This window comes from Mandrillus leucophaeus, unplaced genomic scaffold, assembly GCF_000951045.1.
Source record: "Mandrillus leucophaeus isolate KB7577 unplaced genomic scaffold, Mleu.le_1.0 Scaffold964, whole genome shotgun sequence".
In the NCBI taxonomy this organism is placed as follows: Eukaryota; Metazoa; Chordata; class Mammalia; order Primates; family Cercopithecidae; genus Mandrillus; species Mandrillus leucophaeus.
This window is the reverse complement of record NW_012110519.1, coordinates 192,502-212,414: the sequence shown is the minus strand read 5'-3', so window position 1 is coordinate 212,414 and position 19,913 is coordinate 192,502. Positions and strand designations below refer to the sequence as shown.

The following is a 19,913-nucleotide window of genomic DNA, read 5'->3' as shown; positions in this document are numbered from 1 at the left end:
CCCCCCCCCCACACACAAAACACACCAAAAAATCCCTATAAGGTTTTTAAATGATTTACAGAGGTAATATGTTTCACTGATGGACATGAGAACAATAAATCCTGAATCTATGAATAGTGAGTGACCTTGTAATTGAAAGAGAAAGAAAAAGAAATTCTATGGCCTAAGATTTCATAGATGCCAATGTGCTTAATATGCCTGAAATGGAACAGATGTTCACATTTTCTGAGATGGAGGTGGAGATTATAAAAAATTGCTCTAACTAATTTTGTTCAATGCCTGTAATAACTCCCAACGTAGGACTAGGAAATCTCTTTCTTCATCTTTAAAATAGGATTCGTGTTAGTGATCACAGTGTTCTTATAAGCTTGCCCTGCCGTCATTATGAGTAAGCATGCCCCACATACTTCATTGTCAGAGAATGAAAAAAAAAAAAACGAATACAACAACAAAAACCATTTTGCACTCTGAAAAAAATATATAAAGTAGGATTATAAACTTTAAACAAAACTTGAAGGGACACTCCATTCAGAGACATGGAGGAGCAAAGGAGTCTGACACTGTTGTGATGCCTGTATTGTTTTTAAAAATCTTTCCAGCACAAATGGTGGTGGTACTTTGTTAGTATAAGTTCTACTCTAAAGACAGTAGCTTGCCTTTATTAGGATGGTCAGCAAGCATTTAACTAAAATAAGGCAACACTCCAGAGGCAGTCACTATAAGCACTTAAACTATATTTCTGATCAAAAGTTGATGCTTCATCAATTAACACAATGGATAACAGAAATCAGGTTTCATTGGTAAAGACAGTGGCTTTCTATTATGTACAATGGGTCTTGGAAATGGTATCTCCATGGTAAAATCAGTGTTAATCAAGACATATGAATTACTTAACACAATTTAGAAACACATCCCTACCCCCACAAAAATCTAGCAGGGCCAGTGGTCTGCCCCCTTGGAGAAGGTCTTCTAGGCTTAATTCCAAAATGGTCTTGATGAAAACTATTTTTGGATGTCAACAGAAGGTAAGTTCAATCCTACCACTGACGTATTGCTATATTTGCCTTGGGAGAAAATTTCTTGCAAGGTTTCTGAAAAGTATGCACACATGCAGATTCACATATGCACACAAACATACACATATACAACAGAATTGGAACTTCTGATTTATAAGTTGAGTGATAAGGCTGTCTGCTAATAAATATTTTTGTGGCAGAATTTGTCCAAACTTTCTTTCCTTTTATTGTGGAATCAAAGTGGTAGGGGGATAGCTAATCTTCTCCTCCCCTTAACCATTGTGGTTACTTCATTTTCCCCAAAAAACTCAGAGAATTATGCATGATTACATTGTCTTAGGTTCATTCTCAACAGTTGTGTTATTCCAAAGACTAACATCTTATTCTAACTAGAACTCTGCATGTTGAGATCCCATGGGGGTGGCAATGCCACAAAAGTAAGGTGGCTCACCGTTTGATGGCAGTTGCTTTCTGAGCTAAGTCTAGACTTGTTCTGGCAGGCAAAATGGAGGTATTTTAAAAAATAGAACAGTAAATTTGTACTTAGATAATTCTGTTGGAATGTGAAGGATAAGATAGAGAAGTAGAGAATGAAAGCAAGAGGGTGGTGTAGGAGGCTTGGACAAAGAGGTTGCAATTAATGGTAAGGAAAAGATCTGTTTTTGAGAGATGCAATTGACTGATATTGATGAGTAATTAGAAATGGCACATGAGGAGAAAGTGTGAGCCAATGAGGTAGAGGGTGATACAAGGAACCGAGGTGTACAATGGAGGATGACAAAGAATGAGTATAGGCGGGGAGTGTTGTGGAATTAGAAATGCTAAGGACTGACCAGGGGAGACAGTAAAATGTAAGGTTATGTAGAGGGGAACAAGGAGTGATGCAAACGAAGTGAGAGAGAAAAGCATCAATATGTTCTATCTTGAGAAAATATTAGAATCCTTCTTTATCATAATTCTTCTGATAAAGAACTGATATACCCAGATAATGCCTTTTGTAATGACTCCAAAGGAATGGAGTGAATGTGTCCCTGAGGCCAGAAGCTCCATCTGCAAGTCTGATAAAATGGCTGTAAATCTTGGAATTTAGAGTCATTTAGACCGGAGCTTAAATTCTGTCTTTCTAATTGTGTGATTCTCTGATTACTGATAAAGTAGTCAACACATCACTTGTTATTCAATAAGTGGCCATTGAATCTATTATTATCATATTGCTATAGTAGGATATTACAAAACATTTTCCCCTGGTTATTTTCCACACTTTTTGCCTTACCTTACTTCCAAAAGTATTTTATGAATTACCCCCTCAGGGAAGGTAAATATGATAGCCATGAATAAAGGAGGCATTGCTCAGGTTTGACTCTAAATTACACTTTTTAAAAGCCAAGACAAGAATTTACAAAGCCTTGGGTTTTGTTGAATAGCCATGTCTTATTTGGAGGAGGAAAAAGCTTGCAGAGCTAGGAAGCATGGGGATTTGATGATGTCAGAGAAGTTTTTCAGTATTGGAAGAGTGGATAATTCTTTGACCATAAAAGCATGTATAGGAGGCTCTAAGGGGCTGTGCCTAAGGTTTAAAGCCTGCATGGGTTTCTGAGAAGGGGTTCTCAGGGCCCCAGAGAGGAGAAGAGGATAACAGAACTTCCTATGGTTTGAGCAGAATCTGAGAAGGGTGAGGATTTGCGTCAAGTTTCCCAGGGAAAATCTTGGGAAACTGTAAACTTCAGAGAGAAATCTTGCACTCAATGTGAAAACCGTATATTAAAGATGCAAAGGATAAAGAAGATGATTACTTTTTTTTTTGTTTTTTAATGGGAAGGTGGGTATGTGTGTAGCAGAGCTTATGGGACTAGAAACACAGGTAAGACTGTCTGAAATTCCCAAGGGAGAAACATCTGGGCAAGTGTGTGAAACTTGTGACTGGAGGCCATGACAAGGATCTAAGCCTTCAGGAGTCAGTGCTTAACATGTCCAAAGACCAGGTGGTAGTATCTCAAGTGAGGAAGGGATGGCATATGCACCAGGTGACTTTCTCCTCTACCGGAAAGCTATATATGAGTTCCCTAGAAACAGGTTTAAACAAGAGTAAAAGACAAGAAGGGAAATGGAATATTCCAATTTTCAACTGAGTGTTAACCCACAAGAAGCTGAATTCCAAACCAGAAGTGACTGAGTAATCTTGGAGAAGCAAGGTTATGAGTTTTTTCTCAGTAGAAATGGGAACTTGAGAGCCAAGTTGAATGGTTTTAGAGCACTAGAGAATTAAAGAAAGTTGCATTTTTGCATATTTAACTTTTGTTAAGATATAGATTTTAAACTTGCTATATAATTATTAGTACTGCTGTATGGTTCTGATAAAAAGTGTTTCTGCAAGTTCTAGAGGTTAGCTATGATGCAGCGGGAGATAGGCGTTAAGAGTGGGCCCCTGACCACCATTTCAGCAGGAACGGGTCTGCTTTAACATAGGGAGGCTGAACATGTGATTGCGGTTCTAGTAATAATTTCTTCCCATAAAACCATTTGAACAATCACTGCCTTGACAGTCTTTGCTTCCCCCCGCCGCCCCCTTTTTAGGGGAATAACTTGTACATTAACATTTTCCAGATGACAATTAACTTTGTTATCTTGGTTTTCTTTGGGCCTAATGCATTTTCAGTGGCATTTCAAGAAAAGCCCTAATAGTTAGACCCTCGATTGTGCTTAAGATGGCCCCAGAGACAGAGTTCTAAGAATTGCTAAAGCATTTATTAACTAAATTGGCTTTCCGAGAGAACCTTCTCATCTGTTAGAATACTGTTTGTTAGTGTTTGTCTGTTTTGTTTCCTTACTTAAGACATTTTTTAAAAAACTGAGAACCCAGCAGCTTCAGAATAGCAATGAAATCTGGTAAGGCTGCCCAAGTCAGTCACTTAAATGTTTACAACTAGCAGGACCCACTAAAAGAAACTTCGAATCATTGAAAGTTCAACTGCATATGATTAATTCGTTTTCATTATATTCCAGAATTTTCTACATTCAGAAAATGATAGATTACTACCCTAGAAACTGATGGTTTGGTAACATCATTCATATCATTCAGAACACAAAATAAACATATTCAAAATAGGGTTAATAGAAAAGGGGAGATTGTTTAGGTAATGTACTTTTTCAAATACCATGCACTGTGCTCATTGTGCAAACAACAGCAGATCTTTAGATTATACTGAACATACTAAATTAAAAAAAATAAAAATAATAGAGAGTGTCCGATAAGATAAAGGCTTTGGGAATAGACTTATTTTCAAATCCCATCTTGGCCACTTACGGTATTTGTGTTATCTTCTTGAGTAAGTTATTTAACCTCTGAAAGTCTCAGTTGCCTCATCAGTACAATGGAGATTACAACATTGACCTCAGGATGTTTGTGAGGCTTAGCAAGAATGACTTTAAGAATGCCTAGCACTATGCTTGGTACTCATTCAACAGTAGTTTCGACAATGGCAAAGTCCTTATATTTCTTTAAAGTCCTTATATTTCTTTAAAGCAGCAGCAGCAATAAAAATAATAATAATAATTTGTATCAATAGGCAAGAAAGTTAGAAACAAATAGGCAAACCGGTAATTTAAAAGTTAAGAAAAAAAACTGGTTTTGCTGCAGCTCAGCCTTCACCCTAATGGGAAAGAGAGAAGGGTAAACCAAGAGGAGTGTTAGGCATTCTGAATAAACCACTTCTCTTTACAAACCTGCAAGACTACAGTTTTGCTTGTGGATTTATTATTCCAGAGGACCCTGGAAATGTGGCAACATAGGCAATTGCCTCATTTTCCTTGGTACCATTTACTGCAAAACTGAAAATCACTGAAAAAAACCGTATATAAATATGATGAGACCGGGTGCGGTGGCTCATGCCTGTAATCTCAGCACTTTGGGAGGCCGAGACGGGTGGATCACCTGAGGTCAGGGGTTCAAGACCAGCTTGACCAACTTGGTGAAACCCTGTCTCTACTAAAACTACAAAAAATTAGCTGGGCGTGATGGCGGGCGCTTGTAATCCCAGCTACTCAGGAGGTTGAGGCAGGAGAATCGCCTGAACCCGGGAGCTGGAGGTTGCAGTGAGCTCAGATCGCACCATTGCACTCCAGCTTGGGCAACAAGAGTGAAACTCCATCTCAAAAAAAAAAAAAAAAAAAAAAAAAAAGATGAAGAAACCTTTGTCATCTGTATTGTCAGTTTGCATATGTTTCCCACATTGCTGGTTTATCTTATGTTTTTAAAAAATGACCAAAAAGGAAAATAAACTAAGTCTAATATGCAGTTTAGGGAGCTGAATTTTAAGGACTCCATTTTCCTCTTAGATTGCACACGTATTCATTGGTGACCAGAAGCAAATACTAATTATGATTTCCACAAAACAATATTTATTTGTGTACTTACAGTAAAAATATGAGATGCATTATTATGAAATCAATGTGCTTGTGCATTTTTCTGTTGGTACACACTCGGAATACAAATTAACCTATCTAAATATAGCTAAATAAACAAGATTGAAAAGACTGCTGGATGAATTTAATATACTCAGTACAGTTTATTATAACGGATCTGTCTAAACAGGAACAAATTGAGATTCACTTCAAACTACTGGGCTAGAAAACACAATTAAAAGAGACACTCCTTACCTAAAAAAAAAGTAAAACTGGCCTTTCAGTCCTGATTACAAGGTGAGAGAAAATGAACGCTCTGATGGCATTGCAATCAGTGTTTGTAATTTGTAAGTGCTGTTTGGAATACAATTCTAAAATGGGTAGGTGTTGCTTTACAACTTTCAGAGAAAAATACCTACAGTATTGGCTCTAAAGCATCACACATACATTTCCTTACAAAAGAGAAATTTACAAACTGAGCATTGAAAGAATATAAGAGCTGCTGCCATTGATTATGCAGGTGACTTTTTTCCCCTTAATAAAACAAAGACAAGAAAGAAACTAGAATGTTCAGAAAGAACAATAAAAGAGGTAACATCCTACCTCCATCCAGCTCTTCAGCTCCAAAATGATTCCTGTAGAAGAGCATGATTTCTATCTTGTAACACTTGTAGATGGTCACCAAACATACAAGCAGCAAGAGAATAGCACCAAGCCCTCCAGCAAGTTCCACTGTGTACATTAGCTCTAGAAAGAAAAAAATCACAATGGGGAATTATATAGTATTCACATCCAAAATCACAAATTAAATTCAATTTGATTTCACATTTTCCTGCACGAGATGAGATGTGGGTAATGGGTTAACACAACCCCTTTCCTTTTCGCATGAGAATTTGACCTTTCGATAACTTTCTAGCTCTGTTTCCTTGGTAACTAGATAAGGTGGTATGTGATAACTATGTTGCTAAGCAACATTGCTTGTGGTAAAAATGAACCTTGGTTGGTAGCTTGCATTTGGACTAAGAGAACTGTTAACATCTGATTGTAAACTATAATAATGGGTTCACCAGAGTGCCATACTTCTCTTATATAAATGTATCCCTTGTGGAGATTCTGGAAGCTATGCTTATGGGGTTGATAAAATAAATACTGATTCCTGTGGATATGAAGCTTTTAAGCTAGCATGACTTTTGGCCTTTCCCAATGAGAATCTTGATCCCTCTCACTTGAGCTGTCACCTGTGGGTTGGGGGCCAAAGAAAGGTGACAGGTCAAACAACACAGTTCCAGGAGAGCACTGTGGATTATTGCATAGAATGTTGGGAAGACTATCTAATGAATGCTGTCTGCTGACTCCTGCCAGGAGCAATGGCTCCTGTGTTGTATCTTCCTGAATAGAGTGATACGAAGGTGGTCTACCATAATCTTGGAGGCTGAATGCTTTTTGGGTGTAAGAAGTAGGCCTCCTAGTGGATGGGACAGTATATGAATATGTTGATGGTGTTTTATTTTCATTCAACCATTTACTTGTTAAAATTTTGGCTTCCCCTTTTACCAGGCATGTTATTACGTTCTATCCAAAAAAGGAATTTTCTTGACACTCACTGTATACAAATCCTCCTTTTTCTATTGAATATCTACCTTAGATCAAAACTTATCAGGAAAACTTGGAGATAAAATATTTTGTTATTTTTTCCTTCTTTAGAACTATGGACATTGTAACAAAAATAAGGATACCGGTATTTAAATAGTAAGCCATCATGTACAGATTTTTGAAACTCACTTTAACTAAGTGTTGTCCTGATCATCATAGCCCAAATGTTGTCACTGATGGGTAGCCATTGTTCCCTGCAGTTGACAGCTACCTTGAAAAGTACTAGTTTCCTTAATTACAATTAAATACAAACATTTCTGAAATCAAAGCTGTAAAATAATGTTGTTCTTGATTCTGTAATTCAGAATCCACCAGTAAGTTATCTAATTTTATAACACAGTCAATGTAAGTAAGCTTAGACTGAGAATTTTAAAATAATCCATGGTTTTGCCGGTAACAAGTACCCTCAGGTTATAAGATCAGTCCTGAGTTCTCACAAATGGGGTGAAATCATGATGGGACTGGTGTAGTTTGAGTGACAAACAATCTGAAAAGCATGGCCATCATTTTCTCACAAGAACATTGTGTATGTGTGTGTTTGCATGTGATGTCACTTTTCCTGTAATAATTACAGAAAAAAAAATCCTCCGGCTGGGCACACGTGTAATCCCAGCACTTTGGGAGGCCAAGGCAGGCAGATCACCTGAAGTCAGGAGTTTGAGACCAGCCTGGCCAACATGGCGAAACTCTGTCTCTACTAAAAATACAAAAATTAGCTGGGCATGATGGCGGGTGCCTGTAATCCCAGCTATTTGGGAGGCTGAGACAGGAGAATCACTTGAACTCAGGAGGTGGAGGTTGCAGTGAGCTGAGATCGCACCACTGCACTCCAGCCTGGGCAACAGAGCGAGACTCTGTCTCAAAAAACAAAAAACAAAACAAAACAAAATCCTCATTCATATTTCCTATTACCTAGCCCTTGACTTCTCATTCTACAGTTTAATAAATAACACATTAACTACTGTTTAATCAAGTGTATTTTTCTGTAATTATTAAAATTAAATGGGAAATTAAAGAAAATATTATTTAAAATGATTGAACCGTATGCATTTAAGAAATAAAAAATAAAGTGAGATCAAATCTTTTATAATCTAAGTAAATTAATATGAAGTGTGAAACACTACAAAATACCTCCAGCAGCTTATCTGATTACCATTGTGAGGAACCACACAAGACAGCACTACAAAAATACCAGGAACAAAATACAAAAAGTTCTTCAGTATAATGTTTTCCCCCTACTATATGAACAGAAAGGGTGAGCGGCTAATCCTGTGGGGATACATTGGGTCTTGTTCACTCAAGATAACAAACTCCACCATACAGAGAAGCCTGTGTAAAATTCAAACTTATGCCCACAGGGTGATTTATAAATCAGGAAGACGTGATTTAAAATACACTGGATATAATGTGAGAAATAAGCAGTTCGACTATGGCTTCTTTTAAGATTTTCTAATTTAGTATATTAAACACTATGAATTTACCACTCAAAAATTTCTTGTACAAAAAAAGAAATGGAAAAATAATCAAGAACACTTAGCTTCCACTCCCAAACATTGCTAGTAACAGTACCCAATGATATTACCACATTGTAAACTTTGGGGTAATTTCTAATAAAATTAAATATAAATCTACCATATCAATAGCAATTCCACTCCTAGGTATTTGTCAAAGAGAAATATAAGTGGATATCTGCAAGAAGAGTTGGATGAGAATGCTCAGAATAGTCTTATTTATTCACAGCAGCCACAAATGGAGACAACTTAAATGTCCATTAACGGGAAATGATGAACAAATGATTGTATGTTCATATGATAGGATATACTCAGTGATAAAAGTAATAAACTACTGATACATAAAACATGCATGACTCTTACAAAATTATGTTAGAAAAAGGAAGTCAGACACATAATAATACCTACTGTATGATTCTATTTAAATTATGCTGAAGAACAGACCAACATAATCCATAGTGACATAAATCAGGAAATGGATTCATTGGTGATGAGTGAAGGGAAACTTATTGGAATGGAGCAAGAGGAAACTGTCTGGGGTAAAGGAAATAGGTTTTGGTGTGGATACAGAAGTGTTTATATTTGTCGGAACTCATTTAGCCAAACACTTAGAGCTCCATGTTTTATATTATGTTAATCATATTTCAATTCTTTAACATTTTGATTTCTTTTAAGAAAAACTTAAGTTCTAACCAAAGGCCTATGTGGGGAGAAGTGTGGGAAGAAAGCTGGGAGTCGGGAAAGCTGCTCTGCTCTAGATAAGCGCCCAGGCAGAGAATGATTCTTTTGTGGTGTCCCCAAGCACATTCTTTGCATCTGGAGGCACTGCACAGGGGCTGGGCATGTGGCATGTCTTAAGTGCCCATATATACTCAAGGAGCTTTGGAAATAACAAAAAACCTTTGCCTGAAACATAATCTGATCAATCTAATCAACAGAACTCTCATTTTCTCCAGATGGTATTTATAATACTGGTCTCTATATACTTTTTAAATTTTGAGCAATTGAATACATGCAAATTAGAGAAAAATTGTATGAAAATAAGTCCTTCTTATTTTTAGCAAAGCAATTACCCAAATAGGAGTTACTCCCATTGCTAGATGTCACGAGCCATTTGAAAAATGATATACATTTCTTAGAATACTCTACATAGCCAATCAATAGTGTTGTTTAAAATATAATAAGAAAAAGAGAGCAGGGTTGATGTAGCTTAGCAATTACAGAAACAGTCTTGTGTCACATGAAAAACTGCTTTAGAGTACAAACATATGAAAAGTTATATATGCTTAGAGAATGAGCAATAAGCAAGAATAATTCTTCTGGGCCATAGATAGTCGTTTACTAATAATAGAAATACCAAAAACGAGTCTAAAGAAACAGAATTTACAAGGAGCTAATTTATCCTGAGATCCTGAGAGCGTCGCAGACTTTCCCCCAGGGACTTCTGTAGTATTACATTGCAGAAGCATAGTGTTCTCATAATGTCCTTATAAAGAGGTCAGGAACAAGATGGAAATGTGTATTTCCCCATGGTGTACAGTGCCTGCTCCTCAGTTAGTACATTATTTCTATGCAGGAGTGTAATACACATGCCTACACATTATACATGTATGCAAGTTAAATTTTTTTCCATTTAAGTAAGTCACACTGGTTTATATAGCATATGTAAACTCTCTCAAAGAAAATGGTGCCTTAGATTTAGCCTTTGTATTCTTTTGCTCCAAGCCAGACAGATTCATTAATACATGTGCTACCATATTATTGCTTATCCTTTGGGTTATACAAAATTACTAAGGATTAAATTCTGTCACAGTTAAGAGAAATCATTTGGGCCCACTGCTGTATTTTATCTTTACAATGTAAATGGTGTTGGCCCAGCAAATGTCATTTTCCCTTTGAAATGGGATCTGCCTTTCAGCTCTAGTTCAAGTTGCCTGGAGTGGCAGCATTTAAAAAATAAAAAGATTCCATTTCAGCACAATTCAACATCTGAGGACCGAAGGAGAAAGTGCAGACCTTTTAAAATCTGTTTAGCCTTTGTGTTATTTTGTTAAAATGATAGACTCTGCCCCCTTTAAGGGACTGAGACTGAATATTGAAAATTGTAAAAGCAAAATTGCTAGGCAAAACCTAAGGAAAACTGGCATTTGGTTAAAAACAACAAATGAACAAGTGCCAAAGAGTTGCATTTAAGGGCCCCAGCAATCATTTAGTTACAGGCAATTAACAATAGTCCTTGGAAAGCTCCAGTACAGGCTAAGGGAAAACACATTGATTATTGCTGCAGTAGTAGACTGCTTTGGAATAAATTGTTTCAATTTAAAACTAGATTTGCTACAAGCATTTTGAGCAATGACTACAATTTTTTCTTATCAAGACAGTGGGAGCAAGCAACCCCTTAAAAGAAACAGCTAATTAAAATAAAGTGTGTGCCATCTCTTAGTATATTGAATTACATTGCAAATAATAAATGCATTTGGTTTCCACTGATCTTGCTGCAATTACCTAGTATACTATGGGAAACTATGTTCTTTTCTTGGCCTGTACCTGGTGTTATTGTTTGCAAACATTTTCTGCTGGAAATCTTCGAAAAGGTAAAGATTTTAACAAAGTAAGTAAAAGTTCATATGTATTTTTGAACTCTTGACTTGCAGTTTTTAGTCAGTATCTCTATTTGATATCTCTCTCTCTCTCTCTCTCTCTGTCTGTGTGTGCCTATATATATATAATTTTGCCAGAAGTATAACTGAAGATTTTAGATGGCTTACTTTTGTGTAGTTTAGCCTAAAGTTGGTTCATTCATTATAAAAAGTCTTTTGAAGTGTTTTTCCCTCATTTATATGCAGTAAAATGCAAGTTTGTGGGGAAAATGCATGACAGACACTATAATGATTCCAGTTTATTCATTTGCCTCACCAAGTACATTCCTTTTTCTCTCATTGTGTTATAAAGAGCTAAAGTTTATAAGAATCTATCCATCCACATAAATTCATATGCATATTTATTTCTCTGGAGCAGTATAACTTATTTGTTCCTGGCAGGAGGATAATTATGCTCAGCCTACAAAGATACTCAACTCAATTCTACAATACATCAGTGCAATTTAAAAGCAGTTATATTTTTGTGGGGGGCGGGGGCAACACATTAACAGATCAAGCTGCTATTCACATAAAGGAAGAAAATGTTTTGGGAAAGTATAAACTAGTATGTAAGAATAACAGTTTTGATCTTGCAAAAGTCCTTTTTAGGAAGTCAGGGTATAAACCCCCAAAATTATAATAATAAAAATAAAAATGGTTCCTGAATGGAGCAGCTTAATCTGTATGACCAAACATTTGGGCAAAAGATTACCTCCAAAGTAGCATTTTTTGCCATTTGGAAAGAGGTTTTTAGACGAAGCACCAAATTAACTTGTAGTTACTGCCAATCAAAATGCAAATATGGTTGTTGGCTTGGACCCATCATTACAGCCCAGTAAGACTAAGGTCCCACAGGTCCTTGGAGCTTCATTGTTATGTGTTAATAAAGTATTCAAAGTGAAAAATAAAATGAAAGGCTAGAAGAAAAAGTGTAACATTCTCTTCACAGCATGCTAGAGCCTACCCTTGGAATGTGCTTTTTTTCTCTTTCAACTAGGCAAGAAGGGTGTTAAGTTGGTTTTTCTCTCTGTGAATTAAGAAATATTCATCGGTGGTATGTTTTAAAAGATGAGTTAAAATGAATAATGGCAGTAACTGAATAAAGCATGAATCCATGTGCTCATATTAGTTACAAATAAACCAACAAGAAGGGAAAGCTCTCCCTAAGAGCAGAATGTCAACCAGTAAATAGGAAAGGAATGTTCTAGTTAGAAATGACCATTTTTCACCCACCATAATAACAATTGATTCAGGCAAAAATTAGCAACAGACATTAAAATTATTGCTTGAAAGACTGGTGAGGCAGGATATTCACACTGTCTCATAGTACCTCCTCACCGGGGAAAAATGGACATCATTTTAAGGAAGTGACCAAATTTAACATCAACAATAATGGGACAAATTAACATCATCCCCCACCCCCAATTCCCAGTGTACTGCAATAAGAGGGCGCAATATCATTTAAGTAGTGTTACAGCCAGAAACACATAAACATCTGAAAAAAAATAAGGAAATGTCAGGCCAACTCAAACTGAGGGACAACTATAAAAAATAAAACCATGTAGCTTCTACTCTTCAAAATGTCAATGTTATGAAAGACAAAGAAAAGCTGAGGAACCATACCAGATTAAAGGAGACTAAAGAGAATTGGCAGTTAAATGCAGTACATAATCCTGGATGGTAAATATGGTGTAAAGGGTATGTACTGGGACAATTTTTGAAATTTGAATATAGACTATATCATAGGCAATGACATTTTATAATTTTGAATTTTCCTGAATTTGATAAGTGTATTCTCGTTACATAAAAAATTCTTGTTTTTAGGAGATTCACATTGAATAATTTAGTTTCAGTGTCTGCAATGTGCTCTCATGTGGTTTAGCAATGATACGTTGTGTGTGTGTGTATGTAGTGCAGCTCTTTTTACCTACCTATATGTAGGAAGAGAGATAAGGTAAATGTGGCAAATGTTATTAATTGGTGAATCTAGGTGGAGAAGATATATTAAAATGTATTATACTGTTCTTGTAATTTTCTACAATATCTGCAGTTTTATTTATCCAAAATAAAAAGTTAAAAAATAAAAGGTCGAATTGTAAGATAATAATTGCAAGTGTTATTGTAATTAGAGTGTATTTCAGGTTGATTACCCTGGTATTAAAATCCTGTTATTTACAGCTATTGTACACTGATCTGCACAAAGCCTTCAATTTCATCTTCCCAGAACATGTCTTCACCCTGGAATTTTCTGCAGGATCTGTTAGCTGATTTATATTGCCCATGGAACAAAGTCTAAACCCCTTATGTGGGCATTTCAGTTTCTTCATTCCTTTAATTGAAGCAGCTAACTAACCTTTAGCTGTAATCCTCCTTCCAATGTAAATTAAATTTGATGTGAGTTTTTTGTTCCTAATCTGAAGTTCTTCATTTACCAAAACCCAACCAATCCTGCAAGGAAAGGTTGGGATCTGCACTTCCAATATAACTTTTCCAACTAAAAGTGATTTTTTTCCTCTTTAGAACATGTATTTCCTGTCCTTTTTTTTCACTTACCATATTGAATTATATCAGAGTTAGTTTTGTTTATTGTTTTACATTGTAAGCAATGACTTCATCTTAGGACCTTTGCTCTGGCTTCCCTCTGACTGGAGAGTATCTCCCCTAGATTTCTACGTGCCTCTCTTTGCTTCTTCAAGTCTTTGCTCTGTAGAAGGTGCTGTATGCACCTTCTCAATTGGATACACTGACCACGCATTCCAAGTCACAAACCTGTGCCTGAATTTTGCATCCACTTGTCTTTATTTTTTATATTATTCATCACTATATAACATAATATTTCATTTGCTTATTGATAAATGTATTCTTATGTATTATTTGTCTTCCACTGGGATTTAAACTGCATCAGAACAAGTTTTTTGCTGTTTTCTCTTTTTTTTTTTTTTTTTGTGGTCTATTTTGTCTATATCTTTCACTACTTATCCCAAATACCTTGCAAACTATCTGACACATTAAAGATATTCAATGAAAATGAATGACTGATTAGATGATTAAGAACAAATCCAATTTTGAATAAAAAGCTAGGTTTTATGTGTTTCTATTCTAAAATTCCAAGAACATATCTGTGAGCCATTTTTCTAGTCAATGTATCATAAGGTTCAAGCAACTGATAAGGTATAATTATAGCATTAATATTCAGTCCATTAAGTTGGGAATAAACTTTTAGTATATAGAAAAATGATCAACTTCATAGTGTAGATTTAAAAATTATTTTTCCATTTTCTTTTTTTTTATTATACTTTCAGTTCTGGGGTACATGTGCAGAACGTGCAGGTTTGTTGCATAGGTATACACGTGCCATGGTGGTTTGCTGCATCCATCAACTGGCCATCTACATCAGGTATTTCTCCTAATGCTATCCCTCCCCTAGCCCCCCACCCCCCAACAGGCCCCGGTGAGTGATGTTCCCCTTCCTGTGTCCATGCGTTCTCATTGTTCTGTTCCCACTTATGAGTGAGAATATGTGGTGTTTGGTTTTCTGTTCTTTTTTTCATTCACAAATCTAATGGCAATACAGTCTTGTATAGACTTACAGAACTAAGAAAGTTTGTATTCACTTGGCATTTGGAAATCAATCATGTACTGCTTCACATCTTTGATACTGCTATTCAACTTTTCTCACTCACTAATACATACATTTTCTATTTGCTTTATAAGTGCCTTCTCTGTACCAGGTATAGTGCTTTTGATTTCTAGTGATAAAATGATGGATGAAATATGTTTTTGCATTAAAGGTGCTCATGTCTAGTTTCAGAGTCAGGCATGTAAGCAAATAATAAATAATAAGAGCTATTTATTGAGAACTTAAGTGTCACTGTGCTAGACCTCTTTTATATAAGTGTAAGAAATGCTACATTATAAGTATCACAATTACAAGCCAGATGAAAAATGCACTTGGGGTATTTGTATGTGTGTGTGTTTCTGTAGGAGTATTTTAGAGACAGGGGTCAGACACAGAGTGACACAATGCAGAGGTAGCTGCAAAGGATTTTGGCAAGTAGTTTGGTCTGGAGCACTGGGAAAATGAATGTATGATGTGATAGGTGAAGGTAGGCAAACTCATGCTTTGATTTCTCAGCTAGAATATGTTGTTTATCTTTTTTTTTTTATTTTCAAAGCAAATAGCATGTACCTTTTCAATAAATATTTGTTTAAGGATTCATGGAACCCATTAAACCAGGTTTCGCAAAAATAGGTCAGTACAATAGGACAATGATTCTCCCTTGGGAAAAATTGCCCTCCATTTTCAAAATGTATACTGTGAAGTTACTAACACAGACAGAGCTTTATTGCAGAAAACCTTTCCCCTTTAGATTATAAAGGCGGTGTTTGAAATATTTCTATCTCAAGACTATAATGTGAGATGTACACAGACCGTTATGTGTGCTTGCACACACATACAGGTACAAAGTATTCAGATGGGGCTTCCTTTATCTCAGATCTCAGAAGATTAAGTATGATGGGGAGAAGACAGACAAAGAAGGGAGATAGTGTTATAATAAAGAACAAAAAGGGCCTCAGGTGACCAGCTTGGAAGACAGGGCTATTGTATATCAAGGTGTCAAACTTCACTGATGCCTAAAAGAAAATACCTTAGAAAAGTATTGCTTTCCCTCTACTAGGAATTTCCTTCTTAACATATCATACAAATAGACAGGCACAGATGGAATGTTACAAAACATCTCTGGAGAGAAAATTGTCAGAGTGAAGGTGGCATTGCCATTTTACTCCTTGTTAAAGGATGCAATGTTTATCCTGAAAGCAATTTTCCTCAAGAGGGTATATTGTCATAGTTAGAACAATTTGGTCTTCCATTGGGAATGCTTTGGATTGGCCAACGAACCCAGAACATCTGGACTGCCTAGATAACCAACAGAAGAAGCCACGGTTTCTACAGAAATATCGAAGTCTTCTAAACAAATATAGTATGATGATTTATAGATATTTAATTGATGAAAATACATTTAAAAGTATTGTACACACTTATAAACTGATTGTATTGTAATATACAAATGGGATACATTAACAAACTTCAGAATTTTATGTTATTATTATAATATTCTTTATTTAGGGGTTTAATGTATTTCTGACTTATTGAAAGCATTAGAAGAAAATGTGTGTGGCAAAATTTGTTGGTAATAGTTTATCTCTTGAGACAAGTCTCATTCAAAATCTTGGTGATTCCAGAGTTACAAAGTATTAAAGCAAAAACCATATGCTGGTTTATTTCCCCCAGTGGGAAAAACAGAAAAATATGTTTCTTCTCTATGTTGCATGTTTATGAACACTTCTGAATTCATAAACATGCTGAAGAAAATAGTGGTAAATTTGCCTTTCTTTCTCATGTTGTAAAGAGATGCTTTCAAGACTCTATTAACCTTTTAAAAAAATCCCCCCCACTCATTAACAATCTATGAAAAAATGAGCATGTTTTGGGAGTTACCAATAGGAGACCTGACCATTACTTGCCTCATCCAAAGGGAGCAGTAAATGCTTCCTTAAACCATGACAGACTTGAGAAGTCTGCAGCTCACATACTTTAGTGGTCTCTGTGCTGGTATATATAAAGGGCTTGTCGTCACTAATGACTTATCTTTTACCAAAATAGCAATAACATAGCTCTGCTTCACAAACAAAGAATAGGGCATTATCTTATCATCTCACCATATGTATTGGTTTTCAGCATACATGAAAATTATCAGTGGCTTGAAAAAATAATGTAGAAGTAAGGTGCCCCTAAAATGTTGTTTTGTAAAACAGACAAAGTGTGAGCAAGAGTACATACTCAAGCAAATAGATTTCAATATACTTGAACAATGTGTAAATAACTTGATTTTATAGCAGAGAGTAATGATAGGTTTTCTACAAGCATTTTCAAAAATATTCAGTAGCTATACCAAAATTGATTTATTTTTTCTCACTTTTCTTCTGACTCTATAAAACATGCTTCTAGTAAACAATTTGAAAAATGCATAAGAATGATAAGAAATTAAAGATCACATGGAATCATACCACCTTGAGATAACCACTGTTAATACTTCACTAAATTATTTAATGCATCTCTTTCTAATGTATTAGGTTTTCACGTAACCTTAACGTAGGCAATTGATCTATGGCTTTAAATACTAATACTACAAAATAGCTTATATTTTGCCTTTTATTCTGGACAGTTTGGAATGGAATTTGTTCAATGTGGTTTGCAAGCTATGTTCTGCTAAGAGTTCTCTTGGTAACCACTTTAGCCTAATTATTTATTTATTTGCCTATCTGTTTATGCAGCTATCATTGAAAGATGCCTGGTTCAGCAAGACAAGTCTAACAGGAATTTTTTAAACACCACTGTGGAGCTTTCTCTTCATAAATAATAATTAGTTTTGGCAACAGTTTATGAATATTCACATAAAACGTAGAGTCAATCATCTGATTTTAGAGGAGGTAAAACTTTCAAATTTCATTTTGACTAATTGCATTGTTTTTCAGATGAAGAAACTAAACTAGTACGTGTACAGTCACCGAAGAAAATGTATTTTAATACTGCCAAGTTTTATGTGACTACTGAATTGCCAGTGGCAGCAGTCTACTGAAGAAGTCTAAGTACATAGAATTTTATTGCTGTATCTTTAATATATTTCTTTAAGTTGCTTTCAACATTAAGGCATTTAAATGTTATGGACATATTTGTTTGGGGAGAATTAGAAATGTACCCAAGCAGTTGTGAGTCATTATCTTGAAATTGTGGGGTGGTATAAATAAATTTTTAAGTCAAATTCATTTTACATTACTTACAGAGTAGAATTATAATTGTAAACTGATGTAAGTCAGGTAATTTATATTTAATACTTTCAGGCTTTGAAAATGGCCTCTTCCACTTTAGTTTGCATGAATTTGGCAACCATTGTAAGTCGGTACTTTGAACTGCAGTTGCATGTCATAAGGAATTGTAATTTCTACTTTGCAGTTACAGAAACTTGACATCTAAAGATCTGAGTCAACTTTTCAAACACTTAAGGCATAAGAAAATACCTAGGAAGAGCAACCACCATATCTCACTTTCAAAACTGGCAAAAGGAGGCACAATGTCTAAAAACTCTGAGAATCTGTAAAATATGACAAATGGTCTAATATATATTATTAGTCACCCAGTATCATATATGCTTTTTCAAGATTCCCACAGTGGGGCTAGGGGCAAGTAGTTTACAAATGATAAAACTGAAGAACAATGACACAAAGAGATTGGTTCTAGGTCACACAAAGCTAAAGAGTCAAAAGCAAAATACTCTCAAGTAACTGTCCATTTTTTCATCACAGTTGAGAATTTCTCACTTTTTAGTCAATTCTCATTCATATCAAATTTCACTTAATGGTAACAATTTGGGGGTGGTTTTAAAAATGACCTTTGTGTGCTTTCCTAAATGTACTACTGGATTTTCTTTTCGAATTAAAAATAAATTCCATTTTTATAGAATTTAAATATGCACTTTTAATTTACCCAGATTGACCTCGCAATTTATTATTTTTCATAGAACACATGCTAAAAATAGAACACGTGCCCTAAAATTTGATACAAAAAGATATTATATTTCCCACAGATGGCAAATGTAATTCTCAACACTAAAATCTAAAAAAGTTACCATGGTAATTTATTGGAAATCAACACATTTTTTTTCCTACTATATGACCTGAGATACTAGTTAGCATTTTTTCATGCGTCATGTCTAATTTCTTACTTTACTGACCTGGTTGTCAAAGTTCAACATACAGGAACTGCTTATTAAAAGTTACACCTTGCATTTTATGACCCAGTTGTGCCATTTCTCTATAAAATGCAGGAATTCGCAGCCATAAAAATGCACAGCTATCTCCCTCTTCCCAAAAATGCTGTTTAAATGCTCCAGTATGGTGGTAGACATCCTTCTGGTAGCAGTGAGTCAACTAGTAAGGATGCCTAACCCAGTGCTTTGCCCATTGCTGGCACTCAATACATCTTTGTTGAATTAGAATGATTTGTCACTTTTTCATACAACAGCATTATATGAATTATCTCTTTTAAGCAGCCTGCAGTGAAGTGAGATTTGGAGTGGGATATGAAGCATTGTCAATCAACAGGTTGCTTAGACCCAGAAATAATGAAAATACGAAGGTGGTTCTGAGAAGGCGGAGTGAGTGGTTGATGGTAGCTGGTGGCTAGGAATATACTATCTTGTTAGGAATCTCTGATCACACAAGTGGAATTTTGCTGTGTGCTAGATAATTTCCGTGGGCTTCCTGCAAATGTTTTAAACTTAATTATTATTTCTAAACTGCCTGTTTATCATTTTCCAATACATAGACACGAGTTCCAGTGGATTCCTTCTACCCTCACTTGAGTAGACTGCTGCCACTGGAAGCTCCGTGGTCACATAGAAATTGGTAGTATTCAAATACATTGTGTACTTTTGACTATTCGCACACTAGTTTAGTTGCTTCATCTGTAAAAATACTTGTGTTTTATAGCCTCTGTTAGATGCTAGACAGATGCCTGTTAAAATGAATTACACGTTTGAACTCGTAGAGATGGTTTTAACGAGTCTGTGTTGCTGTGGTCCTTCCTTCCTTCCTTTCTTCCTTCCTTCCTTCCTTCCTTCCTTCCTTCCTTC

At 35.6% G+C, this 19,913-nt stretch overlaps 1 protein-coding gene across 1 annotated transcript in view; it reads right to left on the bottom strand.

The window, feature by feature from the left end:
* IL1RAPL1 (interleukin 1 receptor accessory protein-like 1) overlaps positions 1 to 19,913 on the bottom strand; it is a gene marked incomplete at its 5' end in the record, with an annotated part of 40,477 nt that overhangs the window by 9,766 nt on the left and 10,798 nt on the right. The window contains one exon of the mRNA XM_011970702.1: positions 6,021 to 6,164. Coding sequence (XP_011826092.1) covers positions 6,021 to 6,164 — 144 coding nt within the window. The remainder of the gene's footprint in view (positions 1 to 6,020; positions 6,165 to 19,913) is intronic.